This window comes from Aricia agestis, chromosome 11 (assembly GCF_905147365.1).
Source record: "Aricia agestis chromosome 11, ilAriAges1.1, whole genome shotgun sequence".
Classification (NCBI taxonomy): Eukaryota; Metazoa; Arthropoda; class Insecta; order Lepidoptera; family Lycaenidae; genus Aricia; species Aricia agestis.
Window position 1 is genome coordinate 2,580,511 of NC_056416.1, and position 13,772 is coordinate 2,594,282.

The 13,772-nt window shown below is 37.9% G+C and overlaps 2 protein-coding genes across 2 annotated transcripts; one reads left to right on the forward strand and one right to left on the reverse strand.

Moving 5' to 3' along the window:
• The first annotated feature begins 147 nt into the window (after positions 1-147).
• LOC121731497 (rabenosyn-5) lies at positions 148-4,832 on the forward strand. The gene is made up of 6 exons (XM_042120929.1): positions 148-704; positions 893-1,040; positions 1,396-1,610; positions 1,820-2,014; positions 2,213-2,470; positions 4,672-4,832. Exons 1-6 carry the CDS (start codon positions 273-275, stop codon positions 4,744-4,746), a joined length of 1,323 nt encoding a protein of 440 aa, XP_041976863.1. The 5' UTR covers positions 148-272; the 3' UTR covers positions 4,747-4,832.
• A 750-nt stretch (positions 4,833-5,582) lies between these two features.
• Positions 5,583-7,802, reverse strand: LOC121731495 (dynein axonemal intermediate chain 4). Its single transcript, XM_042120926.1, has one exon. It carries the CDS (start codon positions 7,758-7,760, stop codon positions 5,598-5,600), a length of 2,163 nt encoding a protein of 720 aa, XP_041976860.1. The 5' UTR covers positions 7,761-7,802; the 3' UTR covers positions 5,583-5,597.
• Between the last annotated feature and the right edge of the window lie 5,970 nt (positions 7,803-13,772).

Genomic DNA, 13,772 nt, shown 5'->3' on the forward strand with positions numbered 1-13,772 from the left:
TTGTACGAGTTCACTGGTCAATACGACGTGAATAAATTTGGTGATTTGATAGGCTACTGAGACGTCAGATTGTTCTGATTCTATACTAGAGATAGTGAAGGAACGCCTCCTAAAGTACAAATTGGTTTGCTTTAAATTTTTAATAATTGGGGAGTACCTATTTTTTCTGATTTCAGTGAGAACTGAGAACTAAATAATTTATGAAGAAAGTGCTAATTAGAATTAAAATACTCAAATTTATATAATAAGAATATAATGTTGAAAGTGTAGTTATGAAAATGGCAGCGGCCAGCGAAGATGAAATTTTAGAAGGATTTCTTTGTCCAATTTGCAAAGCCGATTTAAAGTCTGCCACCCAATTAACGAGTCATTTCGAAAGTCTACATTCAGAGGAGCAGGATGTTTTAAGATCCCTGAAGGATATATTCGGGAAAGCGAAGAAAATCATCTTGAACACGGACGAAACCGATTTAAAAGAAACTTTCGATAGAGCATTGAAATTCAGTTCACAGGAATATTACTATCCCCCCGAGGAGGAGCAGACTATAGGCGTGTCTCGCAGTTCCACTGATTACTTTAAAGGCGTAAGGTCGGCACGGTTGGAGCGGTATGCAACAGAAACCAACAAATTGCTAATCAGGTTGGACAAGTTAGTATGTAACATGCCCACTGAGTCAAATCAAAGAAAACAACATGAACAGCAAGTAAGTTTTATCATGAAGTTATGTAAAATCTGTTCAAATACTATAATAGTGTTTTTATATTGTTGTTCTTCTTAATAACTAGAGGATAATCTATGTTAAGAGACCCACTGACCTTTGATACATTATGACCTGAAGTCAGACTAAACAACTCACAACCTTAATCAAATCTGCCATTCTACTGTTTTCAGGTTGTTCCCTGGTTAGACGGCACATCTGTAAAGCTCTGTCCAAACTGTGCTAAAGCATTTAATCTCACTAGACGGAAACATCACTGCCGCCTCTGTGGTTCAATTCTCTGTCACGACTGCTCCATATTCTTAGACCTCAATGTTGCTAGTAAGTTAATAAAATTTAAAATGTTTAGAGCTAATGAAGTTTATGATTGAAGACTTAACATAGTATATTTTTTTAATATTTTGTTTTCAAATTTATGCTAGAGAGTATTATTTGCTATTTTTCATAAAACATTACCATTTTTATTTTTATTAATTAATAGCCTGTATGTAATAAATGTAAGCATTGTTTTGTGATATTTAATATTGGTGTGAAAATATTAGCTCCTTATGAAAATCTTTAGTTTTTAAGAAATACTAATGTTGAGTTGCTAGAAAGTAACATTAATTTGTTGTCTTTTCACAAATCCAAAAATGTTAAGTTCAAAGTAAGACTCGATGACATTATATAATTTTAGGAGGAATAGTAGATCCTTCGGCACCACAAACTTCTCAAGCAGAGGAGGTGACTGAGAAAAATGGTTTACGACTATGTGAGCATTGCTATAAACTAATCGAACTGAGGAAACAAGTGCAGGAGAATAGAAACGCAAAGACAGCACTGATGACTGCCTACGAACAGATGAGGAGTTTGATGGATCAAGCAGAACCCGCTGTGGCTATGTATGAAAAGGTATTTTAATGTAAACCCACTTCTTGTTTGATAATGAAGTATTTTATAGGCATGGGCAAAATATTGTGTAACTGAAATGTCTATATGTGAATCTTTTCGTTAGTAAGGGAGTATAGAATTGTGATAATAGTGTTTAGTGTTAGTTGTAATTTGTGAAATAAGTTATTTTAATAATTTGATCTTTTTGATAACTCCGTAAAATATTTCAGATGTGTCAAAGTCTGTTTGATGGTGAGACCACATATAACCTGTCAGACGTGAATGCTATGAGGGGTCGTATCGGAAAGCTGGCAGAGGGTATAGACCTGTTGAGCAAGCAGATCACACTGTTCCCCTGCGAGCCCGGTACCAGGCACGCCAAGTTACAGAATGCTATAAGGCAGGCAGCTGCTCATTATATAAAGGTAAATTAAACAAAACAAAAATTACAAAAAGAAAAATTATCATTGTTAACCATGATGATGATATTGTTAATGTGCAGTCTTTGTTCTCCTATCAAAAGCATTGATCCCGAAAAGCATTTATGCCTTTTGAGATTTGCTATTGCCACCTATGGCGCCAAGTGATGTATTTCGTATAGTAATACAAACATTATGTTGCAGGAAGATCTATTGTCACTAAGGAAACTACCCACCGAGGCTCAGATTGAGGAAGTACGACGGGAGAGGTATGAGAAAGCCCAGAAACAAGTTCAAATAGAGCGACAGAGAGCTGAAAGAGAGAGGGAAAGGAGAGATGAGAACGAACCCAGCAGCAGTCGAGTTGAAACCACCCATGATGATGATAATCCACTGCTGGAACAGATGAACATCATCCGAGGATACATCAAAGAGGCCAGGAAAGAGCTAAAGTTTGAGGAGGTGTGTGCTAGTTATATGGTATTTGGGCTAATGCTATTTAGTAGTTACCTACGAATAATAATAACTAAGGAAAAGTAACTCTGTCAAAAAACATGCTCCAAAATACTTGTCAAAAAAGTGTACCGTACACATTTTAATACATTTGCAATATGTAGGTGACCTTAAGCGGTACTAGGCTGACGTTACATGACAGATCGAAAGGAACCAAATTTAAAATGGTAATAGTATGGGAGTTACGATTCCTTTGTTTTTATTATTCGTAGGTCTTTACATTATACCCCACATTCAATATTGGAGCAAAGTCACATTTCTTTGGTGCGTTGCATATGGCTATATATGACGATGAAATTCACAAGACGGTAAAGGCGGTAATGTCGAACTTCCCGCCAAAATATTGCGTCTGACGCACGCAATAATGCATATGTCACCATAAGATTGTAAATACCGTTAGATTATAATCTATTTCGCGAGATTGTGAACGGTCGAAAGATTGTGAACCGCAATATACTGCTTACAATGTAACGTATTATTATTCGGTAGATTGCAATCTATCGAAGTGAAACCGTTAAATCACAATCTTAAAATTGTCAAATTGTCAACTGTCCGAAGGCTGACCCTGATTGGTCAGTAGACTGTTCTGTGTCCATAGAGTTAGGAATGAAACACAGATGTCAGTCAAATAAAATAATATTATAAGATATTGTGACATCAAGTATTTATTTATTATTTAGTAGGTATAAAGTCGACGGACCCCGCTTCTCGGGGCTCCTATTTCTGGGTGGTTCACAAAAAAATAACCACAATGGCTAAGGCATCTAACCTTTAGGGGACTCACCAATAATAACACCGAAATCCGTAAAGTACTTTATTGACACATTTAACACATACAATCGGATAGGAGCGCGAGCTTCGACTGTCCAAGGAATGCAAGCGTAACATAATATGCATTATACATAATATATGTAGTGTGTACAGATTGTACACCTACAAACCTAACCCAAACAAGTCGTATTGGGACAACATTATTATTAATTACCTATGAATTTAAATAATATTATACATTAGTGTGATATAAAATAAATAATATTAATTAAATTTACGTATAATAATCATCAATAAATTATTAAATTACACAAATAGCATAAATTGTAATCCTTAAACACGTACGACAACAAATCAATAAGGTGACACGGGGCATATACCGTTCAACCAATCAGCGCCCGAGGTGCGTTCTGTTTTACAATTTGACGGTTTTACTTCGATAGATTACAATCTACCGAATAATAATACGTTAAATTGTAAGCAGTATGTTGCGGTTCACAATCTTTCGACCGTTCACAATCTCGCGAGATAGATTATAATTTATAATCTAACGGTATATTTACAGTCTTACGGTGACACATACAATAGTTAACGTAACACGTAACACAACGAATCAATGTCTCTTGATAGTAGACCTAACTATTTTAATAACTTATCTATATTAATTAAACTAGTGATGGGATGCATCTTTGGAGCGTTTTAGGTGAAAAAACGTCTATATAAAAGTGTTTTTCTAGGTGAGATATGGGCGCCGCAGACTCGATCGCACAAAAAGTCTGTCGTCTGCGATCTCCCTTAATTTACTATCAGAGAGGTTCTTCTTCTTCTTTTTGAAAAGAAGAAGAAGAACCTCTCCTTGGTGAGTTGCCAATGTCAGAGTGAATGGCGAGACTCTGTGTTGAAGAAGGTCTAATGACTAAACAAGTGTACGGTTTACTTATTTAAAAACGAAGTCTGTTGAGAGTACCTAAAACAACACAACATTTAGGGTTAGTAACTAATTACAATTTTATATTGTTAGTATCTATATATGTACATAACACTTTAATAAATGACGTATTCACAAAACTTAACACAGATTTAAAATTGATAGGACGGGGAATGGTTGGGGGGAGAAGATCATACAAGGAACAATGGTTTTTAGGACAAGAGAAAAATATATGATCCAGGGATCAGAGAGGTTGATTCCTATGCAAATCGGGGACCTAAGTAGTTTGGTTGCGTTACGTTAAACCCAGCTGACAGATCACAATTAACATTGAATTGACATATTCGACCAAATAACGTTGGTCTGTCAATTGCATAGGAATCAACTTCCTCGATGGTACAAGAAACGTATAATAATTAATATTTTTTATTTACGACTTGTTTCTTTGCAGGTGGCAATACTAGAAAATAATTTGAAGGAACTGAAAAAGGAGTACCAACTGCAAATGCTCTCTAACAAAACCTAGTCATTCCAAATACATTTATGTAGCTTTTATATTTAAAATTGTAATATATTATAATTTATGAATAAATCACGCGATAATTAAAGTTATTTGAACTTTTCTCTTACATTAGAATAGGACTGCTTTATTTATAGTTGATAAGATATATCTAAAATTTAGATAGTATATAGTTGATAAGTACTAAAGTTGGTAGTTGTAACTTGTAACTAATAATATATTTATTGTAAATTATGATCAACTGTTGCTCCATTGACAAGATTTAAACACCCTATTATATTTAGTCAGGATAAAGTTAACGATATTTTGACAAACTATTAGAAACAATTTGGACTGAATCATCTGTTACAGATGAGTCAGTCCAAATTAATTATAGGTACTAATTTTATATACTTAATTAGAATCTATAATTAAATATAAATTAAACCTACACGGCAGCAAGATAAGGCTTGATAGGTATCTTAACAAAGACTTGGCATTTTCGAATTGTTTTAATGTATGCAAATAACGTGAGACCGAACTGAGTCACAGGTCAACGAATTTCCGCCGGATTAACTCTTTGTATACAAATTAAGGTAATCTCCTTAAAAAAACAATCTGCAAAGTTCGATGTATGACTTAATTATAGGTATTGCGGTTGGCAATTGCAGTTCACTACAGAAGACGGAATCGATAGCTTTATTCTGTGTGGTTTGTGGCTACAAATTAACTACGAAATAATAAGGAATGGAAGTCAACTAGGTAAGTCCTTTATTTTGTAAATTTATAGACCTGTGTAGTCGTAGGCCATAATATTATAACATTTAATACTTGGAAGACATAGTAAATACTCCACTGAAATAAGAAGATGAGGAAATCTAACCAAACTGTTCAAGTTTTTCTAGCTGCTTCAGTAAATGAGGCCTAGTACATAGCGCCTTCTTTATCGTTTCATCTAGCAGCTGCCTCTGGTAAAATGGCGGTATGGGAGTATCCTCAAGATGGAAGGTGTGTAGTCGCCCCAACGTATCACCCACGAACACGTTATCTCCCAGAGGGGAAAACGCTATTCGGGTCAATACAGCCTGTCCAGGGAAGGTATACTCTGCACAGGCGTTATGCGTCTTCCTCCGAAGATCCCATATGGACAGCACGTTGCCGCTGGCAGCGATTATGATTGTAGAGTTAACGGGACAGAAGGCGATCTCGTAGACTGCCGCTGGACAGTTCAAGGTCAAGATAACCTCGTCCACTCCTTCCAGCCATAAGCGAACTGCTCCATCTGCGCCGCAAGTCGCGATGAGGTGGCTCACGAATGGAGAAACGTCTATGCTGTATATCGGCCCGGAATGAGCCCTGAAAACCATCATGTGCTGGTTCATGTAGTGCGTGGAGCATTTGTGGACGCAACCGTCATCGGTTCCGACGAGATAGATGTGCTCCATCCGCGGGTGCCATTTCACACACAACGCTCCCGGATTCATCACAATCGGAACGTCCTCCTTGATGCAAAGCTTCGGTATTTGAAGCCCCTTAAGTTTTCCCTCGACGGTCGCCAACCTCATCATGGGTGAACATAGAAAATCGTGGGTTTTTGTAGTTGTAAATCTATTTATTCTGCCGTCTTGACACGTCGTTATTAGGCATTGGCTGTCCTTGTCCAATATTCTCCAGCTCACAGACCAGATCGGCTCGAAGCAAGGGTTGGTGTCGCGTTTGCTTCTAGAGACTATTTTGATGGAATATGAGGTCACATCCAATACGACGATGTCTCCATTACTGAAACCACACGCTAGCCAGTTCGGGTTGAGCTCGGAGAAATCTACGGAAGTGACGGGAGATGGAAAATTATAAATTCTCTCGGGTCGGCGAGGATTTTTCGTGCACCAAACACAAATGAGCCCCGTGCATGTTTCGGCGTAAGTAAATTTTCCATAACCGACTGCCAATATGTTTTTGTTCTTGGGATTGAAAGAGAACGACGTCAGTGTTCTGCCGTCGGCTTCCTCGCATTTAAGTGTCCATAGCGGTTCCATGGAGTAAATGTAAACTAGGTCTAAGGACAACGGATTCATGCTGACGAGGCCTCGGAATTTCTTCTGCGCGTCTGCGTATTCCATGTTAGCGAGAACTCTCTCTGTCAACAGCAGCGCATCTCTGAATTGAGTCATTCCGGATACCTCCTCGAATGTCTTCCCCCTGTGCTCGTTTTCGCCCTTGTCCACGTTTCTTTTTCGTCGCAAATACTTGGCTGCCGTCGTCGGGTACAGCACCATGTCATCTTGCGGCTCCTCCACCTCAACTACAGCCAGTTTCGCATAAGTGTCGTGCATATCCCATAGCGATGCGAAGGTCGCCGCATTTTTCTTCTGCGGTCGTGATGCGAGAGTAAACCTAGTTTGCGTTATGCAGGCGTTGGTTTGGGTTTCTTCGTTCACTGTTTTTCTATTCCTGCCTTTACCGACTGTGATGTACTGATAGTACTCGTTGTCCTGTTCAACTGCTATGCCCTCGGGTGTGCCCTTTTCACACGACAAGCTGGGAAGTTCAAACAGAGGAGTCGTCTCCGTTTCTTTTAAGACGATCAGTATTTCCGATGGGAACGCAGTCGACGTCATTTTCGGTAAAGCGAATGCTGAGGGAGCGACATCAAAAATAACATCATCGTAAAGAAGCCCTTCTTCTGTGTCGATTGTGTGGTCGATGAATATGTTGTCAAGGGAGATACTTGTGGAGAACGACGTCACAGCGACGTCGCTCGTACGCGACTTAAGAGTGACGTCACTTCGAGCTCGGGTCTTCATGTCGAAGGCTGCGTGATTGTAGCCAACTTCCAGAAATATAAAGGAGGTATCTATGATATCGTACGGGGTATAATCGACGTCGTCCACGATTATCTTATAGAGCTGCCTCCTTTCGATCGGCGCAAACGTTACCTTACTGGCTTTGGAAGATGAGATTTTGGAGCTGTCAGACAATTCGGATGCATTCTTACTGGAGGTGGAGCTGTCAGTTTCCTGTAAATTAGAATGTTTAGACATTTTTAAACGTTGAACTCGAAGAAAATTGAGAAATTGTAATTCGTAGATTTCGAATTCGTATAAATATTTTGCAATGTGGACGTCAATATTGTGACAAAATATAATACATAGATTATACAAAGCTGTGTGAAGAAGCTTTTTTAAAAAATACAATGGGCTAAAGTCAGTCAGAAGACAGCATGAAGACAGAGTGTCTTAAGTCTACACACTAGGCCGAAGATACGCGCCGCATGATTTTAAATTACCGATGACGATGACACACAATTCCGTCGCGTTCCGTCCGTATTTTGTATGCGTTTGACATTGCGGACGTAATCATGCGGAATTTACGCCGCGTAACTTCGGCCTAGTGTGTTTAAACACTTAAAATTAAGGCCCTGTATTCCCAAAAACTGACGATTTTTTAAGACTTAAAAGTGACAGTAGACACAAAAATATAGTAATTTAAATTCTATCTTGAAAATTGTCCGTTTTTGGGAATACAGGGCCTTAACTCCGTACATTTGTCTTTATATAAAGTATCCTATGTCCTTTCCTGGACTTCAAAGTATCTCCATACAAAAAAATCTACAAAATCGGTTCTGCGCTTTGAGCGTGAAGAGGTAACAGACAGACAGACATACATACTTTCGCATTAATTTTTCATAATATAAGTAGTAAAGAAGTAAGTTTAGATATACAGGGTGTAAGAAAAGTAAGTGATAATACTTTAGGGTGTGTATGTTTTCCTTGTAAAGAGTTCACTGTGAAAGTAGCAGCGCTGAAAGACCAATTTTTTTCACTTTTGTATGGGGAAACTCGTGACGCTGGGGTGCTTGCCCATACAAAAGTAAAAGAAAATGTTGGTCTACAGCGCTGCTACTTTCACAGTGAACTCTCTACAAGGAACACATACACACCCTAAAGTATTATCACTTAGTTTTGTTACACCCTGTATAACTAAATATTTTATGAGCTGAGTAATTCTCCGAGGCCCCTCAAAATGTGGTCACACGCTCTTTACTACTACCCTAATAAACATACAGCATTAGGACCAAAGTGACCAAACACACGTTATTCCTCATTTATTTAAGTATCTGATTTCAATAAAAAACATCTAAAATTTATTTTATTTTTTAAGGTAAAAAAGATATCTAATTGTTGACCAGGGATGTAAGGTAACATCATGCCAAATTTCATTGAAATCGGTCCGGTGGATTCAGAGATTAGCCTGTACAGACAAACAGACATACAGACAAACAGACAGAGAAACAAACATTTCAAAAACAGTTAAAATGTGTTCTATTACTCTTTTAACATGCCCCTGACTCATTTTTTCAAGTTTATTATGTACAAAAATTTTACCTCTACGATTTTATTATAAGTATAATAATAAATAAATATAGATCAGTATGTTTAACAATTTTACTTAGTGGTTCACCTAGGACCAGGACCCAGCCCAGGGGCCAGCCCCATGACCCCCCCCCCCCCCTGGATCCGCGGTTGGACACCTCTCAATCAAAAGTGCGATAAGTAGAAGTTCTACATCCGGGCTCTACATTTGCAACAGTAAATGTATGTACTTTTTCTGGACGAAACACAACAGTTGCACACGTTATCGCAGCTGCATTAAACCGCAGCAACTGCGTTGACGCAGTTCCGTCTAGCTAGTACACAACAGTCTGGGGAGCGTGCAGTCAGTGTAGCATATAGCACGGAGCCGTCGCGCGCAGTGGAGCGCACATCCGCCACAAGCAAGTACCGCAAAGCTTGGCTAAAAGCTTCAATATTCATCATCATGTTTAAAAAACTTGTTATATGGCCCCACTATGGTCGAAACCCTGAAGGTTTTCAGAAAGGTGATAGAAAGTTTTGTGACTATAATATCACGTGGTAGTTACAGGGTAATACTGTTATATTTTATGGAGTTTTGTAACTGATCTCGGCGTTCGGAACATAGCTGAGTGATTCTTCAAAAATTATTCTCCGCGTCACTTTCGTGGGAATTTTTTATTTTCGAGTTATCTTTAAATGAATGCAAATACCTTCAAGGTACTCTAAAGGTCCATAAACTACTGAGATAATCAAATTTGAAATTTCGGTCTCCACGAAAGTTGCGACGAACTCCACGAAAGTTACGATTACATTTTCTAGGAACAAAATATGGATGGATATCTTTTTTACCTTAAAAAATAAAATAAATTTTAGATGTTTTTTATTGAAATCAGATACTTAAATAAATGAGGAATAACGTGTGTTTGGTCACTTTGGTCCTAATGCTGTATGTTTATTAGGGTAGTAGTAAAGAGCGTGTGACCACATTTTGAGGGGCCTCGGAGAATTACTCAGCTCATAAAATATTTAGTTATACAGGGTGTAACAAAACTAAGTGATAATACTTTAGGGTGTGTATGTGTTCCTTGTAGAGAGTTCACTGTGAAAGTAGCAGCGCTGTAGACCAACATTTTCTTTTACTTTTGTATGGGCCAGCACCCCAGCGTCACGAGTTTCCCCATACAAAAGTGAAAAAAATTGGTCTTTCAGCGCTGCTACTTTCACAGTGAACTCTTTACAAGGAAAACATACACACCCTAAAGTATTATCACTTAGTTTTGTTACACCCTGTATAACTAAATATTTTATGAGCTGAGTAATTCTCCGAGGCCCCTCAAAATGTGGTCACACGCTCTTTACTACTACCCTAATAAACATACAGCATTAGGACCAAAGTGACCAAACACACGTTATTCCTCATTTATTTAAGTATCTGATTTCAATAAAAAACATCTAAAATTTATTTTATTTTTTAAGGTAAAAAAGATATCCATCCATATTTTGTTCCTAGAAAATGTAATCGTAACTTTCGTGGAGTTCGTCGCAACTTTCGTGGAGACCGAAATTTCAAATTTGATTATCTCAGTAGTTTATGGACCTTTAGAGTACCTTGAAGGTATTTGCATTCATTTAAAGATAACTCGAAAATAAAAAATTCCCACGAAAGTGACGCGGAGAATAATTTTTGAAGAATCACTCAGCTATGTTCCGAACGCCGAGATCAGTTACAAAACTCCATAAAATATAACAGTATTACCCTGTAACTACCACGTGATATTATAGTCACAAAACTTTCTATCACCTTTCTGAAAACCTTCAGGGTTTCGACCATAGTGGGGCCATATAACAAGTTTTTTAAACATGATGATGAATATTGAAGCTTTTAGCCAAGCTTTGCGGTACTTGCTTGTGGCGGATGTGCGCTCCACTGCGCGCGACGGCTCCGTGCTATATGCTACACTGACTGCACGCTCCCCAGACTGTTGTGTACTAGCTAGACGGAACTGCGTCAACGCAGTTGCTGCGGTTTAATGCAGCTGCGATAACGTGTGCAACTGTTGTGTTTCGTCCAGAAAAAGTACATACATTTACTGTTGCAAATGTAGAGCCCGTAGAACTATGATTCATATTCTGAATTTTCAATGCAGCTAATTATAATTAGCTGTGCTAACTTGTGTAAATTAAATTAATAATTATTAATTTAATTTACACAACTTCGTAAATAATCTGTAGGTTCTGTCGTTTCATTATTCCTGTTGTATTTAGATTTTAGACTTTCGGTAGAGAATTTTGAAGACCTCGGAGACATCGCGCGTTTTCTGTTGGTAAGTATGAATGGACCTACATGTTTTGCTTTCTAAGATAATTATATCTGCGGACTTAATATGGATTATAATTAGGCCGATAATTTCTGTGGCACGGTATGTCGCCAGCAGCCGCCATCTTATCAGCTACGCACTATCTGCTGGATACCATCGAAGGCATACCGTGAAATAAAGATTGGGTTATAACTTATAAGGCAGGTACACTTCCAGTTAAAGTCTATGCTTTCCCTGTTGATTAAGTAATGCAGTCTGTAAGTGTTTAACTTTTTACCATGTCAAAGTTAAAAGTACTGCTATAAGGCTATAAGTTTAAAGATATTATGTTAAAAGCATCGCTGCATCGCGTTTTGGTGGTAAAGCCTACTGCCTAGCTGGTGGAGAAGCATAAATGGTGTTCTTAGACACACAACCAGAAAGTTGGAACTTTATTGTTGTGTTTCTGAGTGGAGTGGAATTATCTTAGAATTATATACATTCCTGGTATGCCATCGCACGCCTCGCGAGGTAGCTTTCTTTAATCGAACTTCATTTATGAATTAGACAAGAACATTCGACGTTGACCACTCTATCGTGCCTATCAACTACGGAACTTGGAACAAGTAAATGTCAAAATCTAGAAGGTTTTGGGTCAAAGCGTCCTGGATTGACCTTTACCAATGTAAATTGCCAAGAAAGAGATGGAGTATCTTTATGTATCATTCATGTCTATTACCGTATACACGTATACGTATTGTTTTTGCGTGTGTAGAGCCCTTACTACCGGGCAGCAAGCGTGACGATCGACCATTAGCAGCGCGCGCGTGCCGCAGACCACCTGTCACCATGAAGAGTATACTACGGAGGCTCAAACGCAGTGAGTATTTTTTTTATATCCAACTTCTCCAAATAAATATGATAATTTAAGCGCGGTCTAGAAGTCTAGCATGGATCTAGAACTTCTACTTATCGCACTTTTGATTGAGAGGTGTCCAACCGTGGATCCAGGGGGGGGGTCATGGGGCTGGCCCCTGGGCTGGGTCCTGGTCCTAGGTGAACCACTAAGTAAAATTGTTAAACATACTGATCTATACTTATAATAAAATCGTAGATGTAAAATTTTTGTACATTGAAAATAAACTTGAAAGAATGAGTCATGGGCATGTTAAAAGAGTAATAGAACACATTTTAACTGTTTTTGAAATGTTTGTTTCTCTGTCTGTTTGTCTGTATGTCTGTTTGTCTGTACAGGCTAATCTCTGAATCCACCGGACCGATTTCAATGAAATTTGGCATGATGTTACCTTACATCCCTGGTCAACAATTAGATACTTTTTTTTAACCGATTTTCAAAAAAGGAGGAGTGTTTACTTTGCTGTTTGTGGTCAGATTTTCAAAATTCTTTTTTTGTTGTATAGATTGCCCGAATTTGATACCACGTTTACAATAAAATCGGCCAAGTGCGAGTCGGACTCACGCACGAAGGGTTCTGTACCGTTATAGAGAAAATAGGCCAAAAGTTGTGTTTTTGTATGGGAGCCCCCCTTAAATATTGATTTTATTTTGTTTTCAGTATTTGTTGTTATAGCGGCAACAGCTATACACAATTTGTAAACATTTCAGAACTCTAGCTATAACGGTTCTTGAGATACAGTCTGGAGACAGACATGTTTCCTGGGTCTTTGATGTAAGTAAATTAAAAATTTCATGTGTTTAAATATAGATAAAAGTAGATGGGTGTTCTATTTTCTAAATCTCGATTTTAATAAATAATAACATACATTCACGCGGACGAAGTTGCGGGCAACAGCTAGTAGTATTTAAAACAGGCTTGACCCCTTGGAATTATGCCGAGATGTAGCTGCACTCTGATTCCTCTATCGGCTGTATCACAGGGAGTGCTCCTGCAACTTTTCGCCATAGTTCTTCACGGTGTAAGACCGCCACTCATCACCTTAATGGGTGGCAGTCTTCCACCGTGCGTTTTTCACGTAATTCTCTACTGCACGCATGTAAAATTCCCTATTTATTTTCTTATATTATAAACAAATAATAGTAAATAATCGTATTATTTCTTATAATATGTTATAATGACATTCTTTTAAAACGAACAATTCATTCACTTTAAGATACAGCATTCCATTATAACAACGTCTAACGCCGATTTTGCACTTAAAACAAAAGTTGTAATGCAATTTAATTAAGTAAACAAGATACGGCGAAATGAAATTTGTAGGGGCATGCCATATTTGAGATACGACAGATCCGTCGCTCAAAAAAATTTCTATACATTTCTTCTCAAAGATACAACATTTCTGCTGCATAAAATAGAAAAATATTTTGTCGTAACTTGTTAAAAATCAATGAAATATCAACTTTAGAACAATTTTAAGAAACT